General features: G+C 32.6%; 1 protein-coding gene across 1 annotated transcript in view; it reads right to left on the bottom strand.

Annotated features, from left to right (window-relative positions):
• Positions 1-16,087, bottom strand: part of LOC142344104 (uncharacterized) — a 72,075-nt gene extending 55,988 nt beyond the window's left edge. The window contains exons 1-4 of the mRNA XM_075395593.1: positions 15,927-16,087; positions 10,297-10,449; positions 4,401-4,508; positions 3,367-3,618 (exon numbers count right to left, since the gene is read on the bottom strand). Coding sequence (XP_075251708.1) covers positions 3,367-3,618; positions 4,401-4,508; positions 10,297-10,449; positions 15,927-16,007 — 594 coding nt within the window. The 5' untranslated portion in view covers positions 16,008-16,087. The remainder of the gene's footprint in view (positions 1-3,366; positions 3,619-4,400; positions 4,509-10,296; positions 10,450-15,926) is intronic.
• Positions 16,088-16,460: the final 373 nt, after the last annotated feature.

The raw sequence follows: 16,460 nt of genomic DNA, 5'->3' as shown, positions 1-16,460 counted from the left end.
CCCCTTTTAGTAGCTTCAAGAAAAAAATGAGGGGGAGGCGTAGGTCTTTATGCGAAAGAAACCTTTTGTTACCGAGTGGAAAAAAAACTAACAACAAACAATCTGCAGATAATTAGTGTTTCGGTGCAACTGAAAAAATCGAAACTTTTAATTTCATGTGTATACATTCAACCTAACGCCACAACTTTTGAGACTTTCGAGATACTAGATCAATATCTCGATGAACTCGTTGTTCCACCAAAAACTCATCAGATTATTTGTGGTGATTTTAATGTTAATATGATTCAAAATGGAATTAAGCAAAAGCGTTTGAGAAACCTAATGAACGGAAACAACTTAGATATTCCAAAACTTTTAACACCAACTAGGGAAACTGTTTCTTCAAACTCAAGCCTGGACATCTTTTTTTCCAACATTCCATTGAAAATAAAAGTGGACCAATCGGATGTTTCACATCATCACACTGTACTAGCAACTTTTAACACAAATTTTAATGATAACTGCAAAGAATCAAATACTTTTACGAGAAATTGGAAAGCATTAGAGAATGAAAATGTGCTCAAAGAGGCCCAATATTTCTTAGGAAAAAAACTAAAAAGTCTCTGCAGCCCCATGAAAACAATTGATAAACAGATCTCTGAGCTTCACAGTAGTCTCACGATAACTCTAGACAAATTTTGTCTCATGAAAAAAGTGAAACCTAGCAAAAGAAAAAACTGGATTGACAATGAAATAAAAAAAGAGACTACTAAAAAGAAACAACTAAGAAGAAAATTGAATGAAATAAATTCCGAAGAAAACAAACTTGCATACAAAAAACAAGTAATCTTGTAAAAAACTTGCTAAGGAAAAAAATGGACTTTTCATCAAAAAAAATAACACGTGGAAAGTAGGCAAAATCGAGAGAATTTTTCAACATCTACAACGAATTGATGGGAAAATCACAAAAACCAGAACAAGATATTTTCACCCAAAACCAAGTTGAAAACTTCAATAACTTTTTCGCGAGTATTGGGAAAAAAACTTTCGTCTGAAATTGAACCCAACAATAAAACTAAATTACCACCGAAAAACATCAACTCTTTCTTTTTTAGCAAAATTACCAAAAAAGAAATAGAAGAGGTACTGCATAAAATTCGACCTAAGTACTGCTTAGACTGCTATGGCCTAAATTACATATTTCTAAAGAAAATGTCTGATCCTCTTGCAAGTTGTTTGGAACGATTGTTTCATAGATGCATTATCAAAAGTAATTTTCCTGATGCTTTAAAGATTGCCAAAGTTGTACCCTTACACAAGGAGGGTGACAAACATGAGCCAACAAACTACAGGCCAATCTCCTTGCTACCGACAATCGGAAAGATTTTTGAGAAACTGATCTATAATAGGTTGGTACAGTTCCTCGATCGCTATCACATTCTGAGTGAAAAACAGTGCGGTTTTCGGAACAAACGGAGCACAGTTGATGCCATTGCTACGTTGGTGGAAACAATTCGTCAATTATGGACAAACAGAACTAATGTTTCTTGCTGCATATTTCTCGATCTAAAGAAGGCGTTCGACACAGTTGATCACAAACTTTTGTTACAAAAATGTTTTTGTTATGGTTTTCGTAAGGAAACATATAAGCTTATTGAATCGTTCCTGAAGAACCGAGAGCAATACATTCAAATTCGAACAAAGAAATCTTCGTTGAAACTTGTAGAAACAGGTGTCCCCCAAGGGTCTATACTGGGACCAATTCTGTTCCTTATTTATATTAATGACATCAAATCAATGCAGAAAGAAACAGATCTAATACTGTATGGTGATGACACAGCAATTATAACAGGAAGTAGGAACATTGAACTACTGAACAATCATCAGTTAGCACTAAATGACACAAATGATTGGATAAAAGAAAACAAGCTGGTCCTCAACGCAAATAAAACAAAAAACGTGCTCTTTAATGGTCGACGGAAAATTTAGTTTGAAAAAGATTTTTCTTTCGGTAATGAAACGTTTGAGTCAGTAAGGCAGTACAATTATTTAGGTGTGATTATTGATTTTCAATTATGTTTCCAACATCATGTATCCTACATCGAAAAACGCCTTGTCAAGTTTTGTGGCATTTTCTACAGGCTCAGAAAAGTCTTAACATCTCGTCAAATGATCCAATTTTTTAGAACATACATCAAGCCAATATTGCAATATGGAGTTCTCATCTATGGCTCAATTTCTAAAAATGTGTTAAAATATCTGGAAAAACTTACAAAACGTTTAATTAAAATTATCTTCTACAAAAGGAGTTTCGAATCGCTGGGCTCATTGAGAGAAGAACATAAACTCTTCACTGTTAGGGAACTTCACATATATGAACTTTTCAAAACTCTGATTAATATCCTTCGGGGCGAATGCAAAATTGCATCCTTGTCAAATTTGTTGAGTGGTCAGGATCTAGAAAACTTTTCAGGAAGTCGGTCTAAAAGGATCTCAACTAGTAAGAACTCATGCGTGAAAAATTGTTTGTATACAAGGTTAAGAAGGTTATTAAACCTAGTTTTAATAATCGAACCAATGTTTGTAGACAATGTAAAAAACCTGAAAGAAAACGAAATACGTAAACTTTCACAGAATTTTTTAGACAATTTCATACTGGAAAATGAACAACTAACGGAAGCAATTTTTAGTTAACAAAAAAACAAAACTACGGATTATGGTATTTATTTTTTTTGTCTCTTTTGTTTTCAATTTACTAAAAACAAACAATTTGATTTACCCTTAGTGAATAGGTATTGACAGTGAATTATTTTCCGCTAGAGGCACTTGAAAACAGGTCAGTGAGACCTAATAGTGTGCTCTTGGTTGGTGCGATTTCTATTGATTTTACAAATAGTGTTCTGTTTTTGCAATCATTGTAAAATTAATGATAATTATCCTGTACCAACCATAAACAATTTATTATTATTATTATTATTATTATTATTATTATTATTATTATTATTATTATTATTATTATTATTATTATTATTATTATTATTATTATTATTATTATTATTATTATTATTATTATTATTATTATTATTATTATTATTATTATTATTATTATTATTATTATTATTATTATTATTATTATGTTGAATTCTGTACTGCGTAGGTTATGTCCTTTGGTCAAAAAGTGTTGTAGAGAAGAAAGAGAACAAAATCAGAAACGACTGTAGCCAAATGATCTGGAAAGAGATCGCTCAGGGCATCAATCATTCTGTTAAATTAAATACACTGACTAGCATCGTCGCGGTAATTAAGATCATGAACGTCTAAATAACTGGTATATTAAAAATTAAACCCCCTTAAACACTGTTTCAAAACCAGTTCCAAAAATCGTACCTCTCTGTGTTGTGGAATGAACTTCAAATTGAATGCGGACCCTGGAGTATTGGAGAACCTTTCCTGGACATATCTCTCAAAAAAGTGACCCAAGGCTGGCAACTGTAACAGGGTTTGATCAGTTTCAGGGGTAGAATCCAGAGGTCCACCGCTGCTGGCTCCCTCCTCGCTTGAAAGCTGGTAGTCTTTCGGGTAGAAGGACATTTTGAACTCGTTGTTTCGTTCGTATTCCGGACCAGGACCCAGAATGCTCTGGAAAAAATCTCAAGCAAATGGCAAATAGTACAAAATGAATAAGGAGCAGAGCGTATCGAGCGATTAAGCTATTGTGGTAATGTGAAGATTTTCTGAACACAACAAACTATCTCGATCCGACTCTGTTAAGCGTCTCGAAAAGTGATATTTTTCCATATTTTTTAAGGAATCCTTTCAATGTAGAAACTATCTATGAAAAATGCCGAATGTATTGCATATTTGTTCCAGTGGCTAAATGTGGTGAAACCATTATCTCTTATCAACACCTTTCACAAAAGTTCAGCGCACAATACATCAATTTTCTCACATAAATACAACTTTTAAAAACACAAAAAGTCGAGAATAAACTTCAATATTTTCAGCCTGTTTATCAAATGTATGTGCAGCATATTCCTCATGTAGCCATAGTCAGCATCTTTACGAAAACCTTGATAAAATCTTTTCAAAAATTTAAAAAAATATTGAAATTCAAGGTTTTCATTGTATCTTTTTATCTTTGAAATTTTGATCCGAGACTGAAATGATCCGAGTTCAGATCGTAGCGTACGGATCAGTGCATATATTCAAAACATAATCAGTCTGGATTGCATTAAACTATGGATCAAGGTCTGGAAAATCCCAGCATTTACATCAACAATAGCATACACATCGAAAGCAACGTACGGTCTCTTTATGGATATATAAGCTCAGCCATGGTTCTCGCTCGATAAACCGGATAGTATGGAAAGATAATCATAAGATTGTCAGCGCCAATTGTTAATCTCGGAATTCATTCTGACCTGTCTAATTTTGTGGAATGACCCGCAGTAGAAGGAAATAATGTCAACAATGGCTCTCAGTTTCCTATCCACTTGAGCATTTGTGAAACATTTGCTGCAACCCAAACCCTAAAAATCAAGTTCTAATGACAGAAATTTTTTACTGCTGAATCACATCTTTGCGTTGGCCCTGATATCACTCTATAATTTCAAACTTTGATTTTTTCCTTTCAAAATTGTTGTCATTCGAAATATTCGAGTTAAGAAGCTTCTTAACATCCAAATATTGCAACAACTTAACAATAGAGTTCCGGAATGAAAAAACAATAATAAATTAAAGGAGAAAGTAAATAGCGAAATGAACAAATTATATGAACGTGTTTCAATGTATAAAAAATACTATGTTTTTCTTATTTTTTGCAGTAGAACAGAGATCCAAATATTCATATGCTTATAAAGTGATTCTTAAAATGTATATGTTCAACCAAATTGTTTTGCTATGGTTACAAAAATTTATTTTACATTTTGTAGATTTAAAAAAGTGTGGCTCACGTCTGTATTAATGCCTCATCTTCTCAGTGTTTCTAATCAGAACCAGGTAAACTATATATACCAGTAAATATAAATAGCACAGAAAAAAGTTTAGAAAACTGATGAAAAAGAAATAAACAATTTCTAGGAAATGTAAATCGCGTTTCTTTGTGAATTGGCGTTAAATTTTTGTGAATTTATTGTAACCAAGAATTTGAGGCTAGAAACCAAAGGTGGAGTTAAATTTGCAATCATATAGATGCTACGCGAGTTGATTATAGAAATGCCAGATCTTTATTGTCACCCATTAGAAGTTATCCTACGCCCCGGTCCCGCCTGGGAGTTTAATAATGTCCCTTTTGCAATAATATTTGCGGTTACAATTAGATCTATCAATGAAAAGAAATCGGCCATGAGCATTATCGGCCATTTGACGGCCATGAGCATGAGAAAAAATTTTTCTTGTGATTAATGTTTGCCTATTCGAGAACATTTGCTAGCTGTTGATGCTGCAATAAGTGAAACAAAAAAGTTGGAGGCTGTCACATCTCCTTGGAAAATTACAATGGCCAATGAGGCCAGGTAATCGGCCTCTGCTAAACTATTCTACAGACGGAGTATTCAAGCAATTCCAAGTTTTAGATCTGCTTCTTACTCAAGATTGCATGCTCACATAAAATTGCATGCTCAGATCATAAAAAAAGAAAACATTGAATTCCAAAATGTTACACACCTTAAAAGTGTCAACAAAATGGCAATGTACAAATTCTAAAATACATAAAACAATAAGAATATATTTTATTTACAACGTTTGGAATACTAAAAACATTAAAAAAATTATATTGGATAATTAGGAAATTAAAAACAATGAAAGCTTAAAAAAGGTCCCTCAACAAATCTCTGTACTCCAGTGCCTTTGGGTCCTTCTGATATTCCTTGAAATAGAATTCTTTCAAAAAACCTTTGATGTTTTTAACCTTATCAAGTTTTTGTCTTTGTTCATATGGAACTTCCTTGTACAATTTCATGGCTTGCAGCATCAATGATTTATCGAGGAATTCCGAATTACTTTTCATAGCCGGATAAATTTTTCCCGTTCTCGCATTTTGCTTACAATTGGAAGTTTGCAATTCATTGTTGTTACTAAAAGCTGGTAATTGTTTCCTAGCATATTTCATGAAAAATACCATACATCGATATTTGAGAAGGAATTCAACAGGCATGATTCTGTTTTTTATTTTTAAATCAGTCGAGCGATCAAACTTTTTTTCTTTTGAAACACACTTTTATTCCCCAATTAAATTGTTCTTCTAATGTTATCATGAGATTTTTTCTGATACCAACAAGCATAAGAGATGAGAAATGAATGTGACTTAAAACAAGCGCGTTCAATAGTGTTACTCTAGTTTTTATAGGAAAACAGTTCCTTATATCTTTCAAGATTTTGATGCTGCACGCCATTCTGGAGAGTATTCTTTTGATCTCTTCTTTAAAGTTTAATTTGTTGTCTAGTATTATTCCTGGATATCTTACCGACGACGATTCTCCTATGTTCACATCGTTTCCATGAAGTGCCTTCCCTAAACATCGATATCAAATTTGAAAAATAAATCAAATTTGAAAAATTATCAAATTCGATAAATATATCAAATTTGAAAAATACATCAAATTTGAAAAATGATATCAAATTTGAAAAATTTATCAAATTTGAAAAATTTATCAAATTTGATAAATGACCATAAATTCGTCTTCAACCACAGAACACACTAAGTCCCTTCCTTCAGATGCCACAGTTACTTTGTGAACACTGAAGTTTATTAAAAACGAAGGCAATTATTTCGTTCAAATTCAAACAACATTGATGATTGGCATGGAAATATGAGCTAGTACTGGAAGCTAAGCGAAAGCAACACTGACTTCACGACCTAACTAAGGCAGGCCCTAGTTGTGCGCCTTTTACAGCCTTATTTTAGGGCTACTTATTATTGCGCGCGCAGCAGACTTACCTAGTTCTCTCAGACTAGCCGACTAACTAAAACAGTAAAGACAAGATTTAGTTATTTCGGTGAATTAGGTACATGACACCGGAGTCAATAGAGGAGTTACGCGCATGTTGTAGCTACTATGCTACTATCTAATAGACTAACTGAAGTCAGCCGTGCTAAATATAAGAGAATAGAGTCTTTTCAGACTCTGATTGGATGAAAGTCTACATTCAGTATTTCGTTTGCCACATAACTCTTAAAATGAAAACAGTCTATCCTTTATGTAATTACGGAGTCATTTTGAAAAAAAGACATTATTCATATATAGTTAAGTTTAGCAGAATTGAGGTATTACCGTAATCGAGCTCCACAGTTCTTTTCCACTACCACATTTCTTAGGATAATGAAATCATCTGTAGATGTTACCATATGTTATCATAATTTAAATATTAATTCTTTAGGACGGCTGCTTCAAAACCAATCCCAACAAGAAAACACAAATAGCAAAAACTTGTTCAGAGAAAATTTTCTTTAAAAAAATTAATTACGTCTTTTTTATCTCTCCCATGAATTCAAGCCACTATGTATTGATTTTTATAACTATTCAACGAATCATTTAAATTGTATAAAGGTCTTTCAGTTTTGAAAATGATGAAACCAATTAAATCATATCTGTGAAATGCCTTGACTCGATATTGAAATGACTGCCAAAAACATCAACAAGTTAAGCAAACACCTCTTCTAGTATTCAGGTGGCAAGGTATAGATTTTAGCGCAAGGCTTACTGTTTCTAACGCATGCATTTAAAATAACCGCAGCATAAAAGGTACTACTAAACAGCAGAAAAATTATTTTAAAAAAAACGAAAATCATTTTTTGTCGACAAAAAGGTTTTTGATCTCTTTCTAGGTAATAGGTTCGGTCATTACTGTTCTGTTTCTGCCAGGCACTGAGCTAATCAGATTTCGGCATGAACATGAAAAGCAAGGTTGTGAGAAAAGAATAGCTCTTTAGTGTGACATACCAGTCAACTTGGCTTCCCGCTTTCTCAGACTAACTAACAGTATTGTCCTATAAATATCAAAAAAAATTAGATTCACGAGTTATGGAAGCAAACGGGCCTATGGAGGTGGCTGTTAAACTTGATAAAACCCCGTATCTTTAATGAACACCAAATTTAAGCAATTTCGTTTTGCTCACCCAAAAATAGCAGAAAGTGCAAATTGAATGCTTAAATTTGCTGATCAAAAGAATCAGTAAGCTGCTAATCTGACGAATGAATGATTTTACGCAGATGTTAGTTAGATTTTATGGTGTTAATAGTACCACTTCTATTTCCACTGTACGTAATTTTTGTAAAATTTTTCATTCAAAAAAGATCTAACTTCATTTGTTTCTGCGGGTACCCAAGACCCTCTTTTTATCCTATATTCTTCTCAGGACTATTGCTCTGTATCATGTAGTGATTCGTCTCTTAAATAATATTTTCGTTTCTATGTCTGAATAGATAGAAGGGCTTTATGCATGCAGATTTAAATTTTAAATTCTCTTTTTGGTATATACAGTGCCAGATATTAAACTGAGTGTTTGTGTTCTTCATATTAATTGAAGACTGCGAGTTAGTAAAGATAACACATTTCAAAGATTTCATATGCAGGTTCATGTTAGAAGTATTTATATAGGTACCCCTGGCATTGTAGAAGCTGGCACTGTAGAAATTTGGCACTCCAAAACTTGTATATACGTATTTCAAGCAAGGTTTTGTGACCTTTGCCAACGTCACTTTGAAAGTTTTTTGACAATTAAAACACTCGCATGCGCATTTTAAAATGCCGAAAGTCTACAGTGCCAGAAGTCCAAATGCCAGAAGTTGCTATTTAGCTAGAAATTGACTTCCGTTGAAATTCGTCATTTTAAAACGTGCGCGTTTCGCGTTTTAAGTAATGGTTACGTGACTCTGCTTGAAGTCACTGTGAACTTCTGGCGTTTTTAAGTTAATAAGTCAAAATTTTGAAGAGACTTCTGCAGAATCACTTAACCATGCTTAAAACACGAGACGCGCACGTTTTAAAATGACGAAAGTCAACGGAAGTCAACTTCTCGCTAAGTAGTAACTTCTGGCATCTTCGGTATTATAAAATGTGCACGTGATTGTGTTAAGCATGATTAAGTGACTCTGCAGAAGTTCTAACTTAATATCTCTAACCACTTCGCGGTTCTCGATAGACGCGAGAAGTTTTCAGTGACTTCAAGCAGAGTCACTTAACCATTACTCAAATATTTCAAATGTCATTCCGACAGTTTTAGTGACGCTAAATTTTTCCAACGTCACTTTGAAAGCATAATTTATTTGCAGGTTTCTTAAAATTTAATTTAGGACTATATAAAATTGTCAAATATACGAATACCTTCCTTCTTGAGTAAATTTGAGAGAAAAATAGCTTACTGTCGAACGTGTTCTGGAAAATATGTGCCAAACTAAATGGAGTGACCTTACCGATCGATGATCAGAAATTTCTAAGCAATTTAACTTAATAAGAGAGTAAATAGCGAAAAGAAGAAAATAACATGAACGTTTTTCAATGGATAGACACATACTATATTTTACTAATTTCTTCTATTAGAACAAGGACCAAACTAATCATATGTTAATAAAATGATTCTTAAAATGTTTTGCTGTAACCAACTTTTTTGCTATGGCTATAAAATTTGAAATTACATTTTGTAGATTTAAAAAGTCTGGCTCGCGTCTGGAACCGCTAAGTGCTCCATTATTAATTCCATATGTTCTCAGTGCTTCTAATCAGAACCAGGTAAACTATAAATAAAGCAACAAAGAAAAGACGAGGAATCACCGATTTTTCAATTTTGCTGAAATGAAATGAGAAAAGCCGTCATTATTCATCACCTTCATGATCTGCGTCCTTTCATCATAATAATTAATGTCATACATCATCGTTGAAGAGCCGTGGTCAATTCACGCTCTAAAAGTAATCCAATTAGTTTATACGAGCAATGATACTGCAATTTTGTGCAGTGGCAGTTTTTTTCGTCATTTGGCAGTTTTGTGAGAATTAGACTCTATGAGAAAAATAAAGTGACTATGTGCTAAGTTAAAAATTGGAATTAAAAATCGCAGCATGGATGTACGTGTTTAACCCATGCGTTCATTTCTACCCAAACGATAATATAATTAAAGTAATTTGCTTTATGTGCCCAAATCCATGCCCGTGGCTTGTTGAGCGTTATTTTTTAAGCTTATTTGTAAGCTTATTACAGATTTCAATTTAAAATTTTTCTTTAGCTGAACTATTTTAGCTGAAATTCTCAGTCAATTTCTAAGAGATTGCTTAAGAAATTGTTCGACCAAGCGAATATATAATTTACTCAGGATAACTTACGATAACGAAGTCGTCCACAGTGAGAACAGATATTCTGAGTGTGGATGTTGTGATGAAGCGGATTCTGCTTTTACAGACCGAATCTTCCAAGTAGTCCACACATGCCACCACAACTTTGCATATCTGGTCACGTGACTTTTTTGTGTAGCCACCCTGAAAATGATCATGCTGGTTGCAAACATTTAACTCATGATCCGTTGGGGGGTGGGGGCTCTGAGCAGGCGCAATTGGTGAAAATGAACAATTTCTGGGTTCGAACCATCATCTGTTCCTTGTAAGGCTAGTGTGCAACCATCACAACAAATGGTGTTCAGCTGTCGAACTTTGGCATCTGTTGTACGCATTCTCTTGTGGCCTCTTGTTCATCAAGGTTTAATTAATCTCTCTATCCGAGTAAAAGTTAGAAAAGTTTTTTCTGAGAACAGGTTTTTTGTTCAGTGGAATTATTTTAGGTGCTCGTGACAGGTCAAAATTCGTGATTCGATTCAAAACCATTATTCCAGAAAGAAAAACAAAATTGTTTGTTTCCGCATCTCTCTAATCCATAGTTTAATTTGGAGGAACTTGTACGGGAAATAAAAAAATCCATTTCATTAATCCATATAAACCAGATATAATTCCATAAACCAGATAAAACCATACCAGATATCTCTACCAGATTTTTAAAATTAAAAACCTTGATGTTGAAAAATTAGCTATGTATTTTTGCTGGCGACAAATTGCACATCAATATTCAATTAAATAACTGTAAGCATTTTCACGGCGCAACGAAACAATTGAAAAAGATTTTGAGCGTAAAATTACAGAATTCAGAAATTTCGGAAAAATTGAGGAACTTTAGATATTGACGATTGAATAAAGTTAATTACTGCAGTTTCTTAATTATCAAAGGTTGAGGTTAAAATGTGATGCAATCAAGTTTTGATAAGAAAACAAGGCTTCAAGGCAACAGCAATTTGCAGTCTCATAAGCGTCATTATTACTCTCATTTTCACTCACAAAAGCGTCAAAAGTTTCAAATACATCAGTATTTCTAAGATGCAGGAATTCAAGGGAAAATTAGTGAAATTTTTCATCAAATCTGGCAAGTGTTTTAATTCTCTATAAAGAAAATTACACCAAAATAAAACAAAAAAGCGCAAAAACAAAAAAGTTTTGAGCATGTTTGAGCATGTTTGAGCATGTTTGAGTGCTTAACGATTTGAAAACTCATTTCTTCATATCAAAAATTTTCAATTGCGAGCAAAACCTGAAAAAGAATTTCAATGGAAAGATTTTTTGTCATACTGTGGTCTCACGAATCGCTAATTTTTTTTTTAAAAAAATTCAATAGGAGATTAAAGTTTTGATGATGTTCGTGAAGTTAATTTACTATTTTCCATGATATTTTTGGCACGCTCAATGACAGAGCTAATAACATACCGATGAAAAAGCGCCTAACAAATAATTATATTGTTGTTTCTCAAACAGATTGAAATGCAACTTTATACAAAGTAGTTGTTAAAATTACAACACGCTGAGCTTTTTTGTTACTGCTCCGTCTTTTTTGTAAATATTGTGGCTAATAAAAAATTAAGGCCCTAAAGATTGATTAAAATATTTTCCCCGATCCAATTTGCATCTTTATTATGAGTTCAAAACTATTCAATTGAGTTTGTTTTCACTATCTGTGAACCTAAAAAAATATTTTACAAAAAATCAAGTCTAGAAGCAAAAAAAAAGTATTTTTTCCATATTGAGTACAATTGAGACAAATTATTCATCACAACGTTGATTTTAATTTCAATTTCTAACGTAAAATTTAAACAACCGAAAAAAATTAATCAAAATTCATATTTATTAAAAAAACCTAGCTTTAGTTTGCTGCTAAATGTACAAAAAACAGCCTCCAAATCAGAATTAATCATTGACAATTCTTTATGAAACATATTGCTTTCAAGCCTGGATCCATTTGGAAATTTTTAATTTGTGCGTATTTTGATGCAATAAATTTATGCTGACAACTGGTTGAATGTGCTGTGTATGTATAGGCAAATTTTTATTCCGACCAACTTATGGGGGGACTATATACTCAAATGGTTTTCTTTTTGTTCAGTCAGTATTGGTTGATCGATTCATTGCAGAGAATTGAGACTGGTATCATTAAAAATCCCGTCTAGCGTAGAACATGTAATTGAAAAGATTTTTTTGATATTTGTTTTTTTTACGCGGATATAAAGAAGGTTTGAATATTGAGGACATTTGACGGAATCACGTTGTTTTTATTCCCATTTTGCGTGTTTCTGGACAAAATTTTTGTCAATTTTGCCCAAATTTTTTGATTTTAAGTCTTTTTTAATCAAAAATGGCTGCTCAAATTCGCTATTTTGCCCCACTTTGTATAAATAAGTCGGAAGCAGAGACCTAACATCTGCTGTCACAATCTTTGAAAACTCCTCAAAAATGCTGGTTGTACTCTCACGTCCTATAGGAATCTTCTGGAATTGAAATCTTTCAAATTTTTTGATAAACTAACTCAATAATTTTACAAAAACAACATTTATTTTTGGTTTGTTGAATTATTTCTTTTGTTAATTAACCTAATTTGCAAACATTTGGAATAATAAACTGTTTTTGTTGTACGGGAAAGAAATCAGGTCTAGGTTTGGACGTATCTTACATACGATAATTTTTCGAATTTTATTGGGGCTCGGTCTAATTAAAAACCTTTGTGTTTCTTTTTAGGTTGATTACTGACAAAAACGATTTCAAATCAAAGCCCAATTAATGACAGACCCTACTTACAACAAAATGAGGTCAAAAAATATACCATATGTTTTCAGAGATACGATCGTCTTTTTATGACTTTGGCTATGTGTTTTTTGCGAACTTTAATTGATTTCTCTTGTTTGGCTTTTTTTATCATTTTTGGCAGCCGCAGGTATTGTTCTTATTAATCAAAGATCCAACTGGTATTTTTACGAACTCTACATGAACCTATACAGTTCTTTCAGTTTTTATCTAATGCCTCTTATCAATTCAAATATGTTTGCTTTCAAAAATATCAGTTAATATTTGAAGTTTTCCTTAAATTTTATTTTTGTCCACATGAAACTTAGTCTCAACACATGCAGCGAAATTTTATTCTTAAAGAATTGAAAACGTTCTTTATAAAGGTTTATGTTTAACCAATGGTTTCTGGGTCTTCTTGCTACGAAATTTCAAACGATTTGTCCTTTTTGCACTTTACCAAATATTAAGGTTATTTTTTGCCTTTTCAAACCACCAAACCATCAAGTTAAAGACAGCTCCAACTGGCATTGTTAGAACGTTCAACAGAACCTTTTTATAGATATCACTGAAAAAATTGTCTGGACTTAATGAATTTTTTGCTTTGCCTCTAACTGTTCTTCTTCGTTCAACATATTTTTGATAATCAAAGAACTAAACTGCTTCTATGAATGTTTAACTGAAGCTATTTGCTGTTTTAAATTCATAGCTGCAGATTATTCAAGACTTTTATTTAGTTTTTTCAAGAATACATTTTCGAATTTCCCAATTTTTGTTCTCTAAATCATCCAGTAACTCAGTCTAAATGTTGACAGGGCTCAACAACTTGGTGTTGCTGCAAACAAAGTTTTTGTTGTTGGTTATATTTTGACTATCATTTTTACAGCTTAAAAATGTGTTTTCATAATAATTTGCTAAGATACTTTTCAAAATTTTTGGTTCCTTTTATTGTCTATTTCACAAGGAATCTTTACAAAGAAGACCCAATTAAAATCCAAAGAGATACAACCCAGGAATTCAAGCGTTTTTATTTAGATTAAAACCCTTAATGTCTAACAATTTAAATGATCTCAGCACTTTGGTTTCGTGCTGAAATTTTTTTTGAGTTCTTGCGTTCTGCTCCTGTTTGTTGTTTTTTGTCGTCTTAAGAATCAGTCTCATTGATAAGAAACTGGCTTTTTAAGCGCTGCATTATAATCTGTTTTGGTTTAAATCGATCGATTATTTAGTCTCCTGAAAATTTTTGTTTTGAAAAAAATTAGTGGATTTTTCAGATTTGTCATTATTATCGAATTTCTCTCATTTTTTTTTCGCTGGGTCTCTCTATTGACAGGTTGCATCCTCTTTCTAGCAAATAGAGGTCGAATGCTCTTTCTCGTCAACCAGTTTTATCGGTTTTGTTTTCGACTAGTGGTTTCTTGGCTTTGGTACTACGAATTTTCATAAGAGAAGTATGATTTTTGGGTATTCGATCCTTTCTGAGATTTTCTTGTTTCTTTACCACATGATTAAACAAATGTAGTGACCCAAATTGCATTTGAAAAAATGCACAATTGTGGTTGTTTATTGCTTTTTTATGAAAAGCTGATGGTTGTTACGGTTGTGTCAACGCTTTCTGGTTACTTTTAATTTTATTTGTTTTTTTTTCATTTTTGCAGTTCTTTTTGTAGACGTCTCATATATTATGGAACAACAGTTCTTAATTGCTTGGATGCGTATAGATTTTGAACAATTTGAAATTGGTTGTTTTCAAAAACAGAAACGTATATTTGAAATTTACCCTTCTTGCTTTTATTTGTCGACCCGTTACCGAGTCTCATTATTGACAGGTCCCATAACGTATCTAATGAAGAACAAGTTAGTTTAATCAATTCAAGTTTTATCTGATTCCATATCCATTTTGTTATTAGGTTTTTTTTTAAATATTGACACCGAGTTTTGGTCGTAATTAGTGTTTTCTATTATATGATTTTTATGTTCGTTTTTGACTATTACTCTTTTTAATGGCAATTCTCATCGGCCCTCTAATCCAGCATTATATTTTCACCTAGTTGTTTTGTCAAACAATATGGGAAATTTTGGAGGTTTTTCATCTCTTCCTCATTTGGTAGACAATTAAATAAAAAAAATGTGGACGAGCTGGGGTCGTAACAATATGTGCGAACGCACATTACCGAGCCTCCTCGTTTTTCAGTGTCGAAAAAGACACGCATGAGTCTTGCTCTGTTTCTTCTTTACAATAGGAAAAAAACTTGGTATAAATTGACGTTTCAAATGTTTCCAATTTGTGAAAATTTGCTTGCGCATCTATTGGGGATTGTCTTTGGCTACGTTATTGACAACAAAATAATATCATATAAATTTTTGCCGAAAATGTTTTTGAAACCAAATAAATTTTTTTAATTTCCTTCAAAATAATTGCACTATCAGTTATTTCAAGTCATCATAGTCTTTGATTATGAACTTTCAGTAGTAGATGATAAAATTGAATACGGGTTGAACGTATTAATCAATTGTTTTAAATCCGCCAAAATTCCTCTGAAAACACGAAATGTGATTTTTTTGTAATTATTAGGCGTTTTGGTTGATTTTTTGTGTTTTTATTGCAATTTCGGTTAATTTGTAAAGTTTACTCTCTGCGTCTGCAATTACAGACACATTACTGACAACTACTTGGAAAGAAATCCGACATTTTTTTGGAGAAACAATGTTTGTGTTTGATTTGAGAGGAATAACTTGAACTCACGTCTGTGTTAGGACAAACTAACGAAGCCCAAAAATCCAAAATGCCAAATTATCCCAAAATTTGCATGATTTCTCCCAAATAGCCAACTCTTCTCAATTTGTGAACAAACATTTACCTCAACTAGCGCCCAAATAATCCAAGCAAAGTCATTTTCACCATCTCGCGGTCTCAACTTTTTGTCAACTATGAAGAACATATCCAAGTTAACTATCTATAATGTCAAAACTTTATACAGTAAATTATAAAATTACAAGTACGAAAAGTAACTCAAAACAATTTACTATTGTTTATGCAAACAAAACTGGAACTAATTGATCTTACTTGCTTGCGTGGTAAATATGAAATTGTCTTCATTTAGACGTGAACTGAAACGGAGCTTGATACACCAAGCCAAGACATGCAAGATCTTGACAGTCTTGACAAAGCATGGATTATCTTACCAAGATCTTGATAGGACAAAAATTCTTGGTACATCTTGGTAAGATCTTGCCATGATCTTGTCAAGGTAAATCAAGAAAAATTCTTGAATAAATTTACCAAGACAATGGAAACAAAAACAAAAGTGCACAGAGAACAAAAAATATTTTCTGCTGAGACTGATAAACCTAAAAAATTGATTTGTAGAAATTTGAAAATAGTTTCTAGAATT

Source organism: Convolutriloba macropyga, chromosome 8 (assembly GCF_964194025.1).
Source record: "Convolutriloba macropyga chromosome 8, txConMacr16.3, whole genome shotgun sequence".
NCBI lineage: Eukaryota > Metazoa > Xenacoelomorpha > Acoela > Convolutidae > Convolutriloba > Convolutriloba macropyga.
The sequence above is the reverse complement of the archived record's forward strand: the minus strand, read 5'-3'. Positions and strand labels throughout refer to the sequence as shown.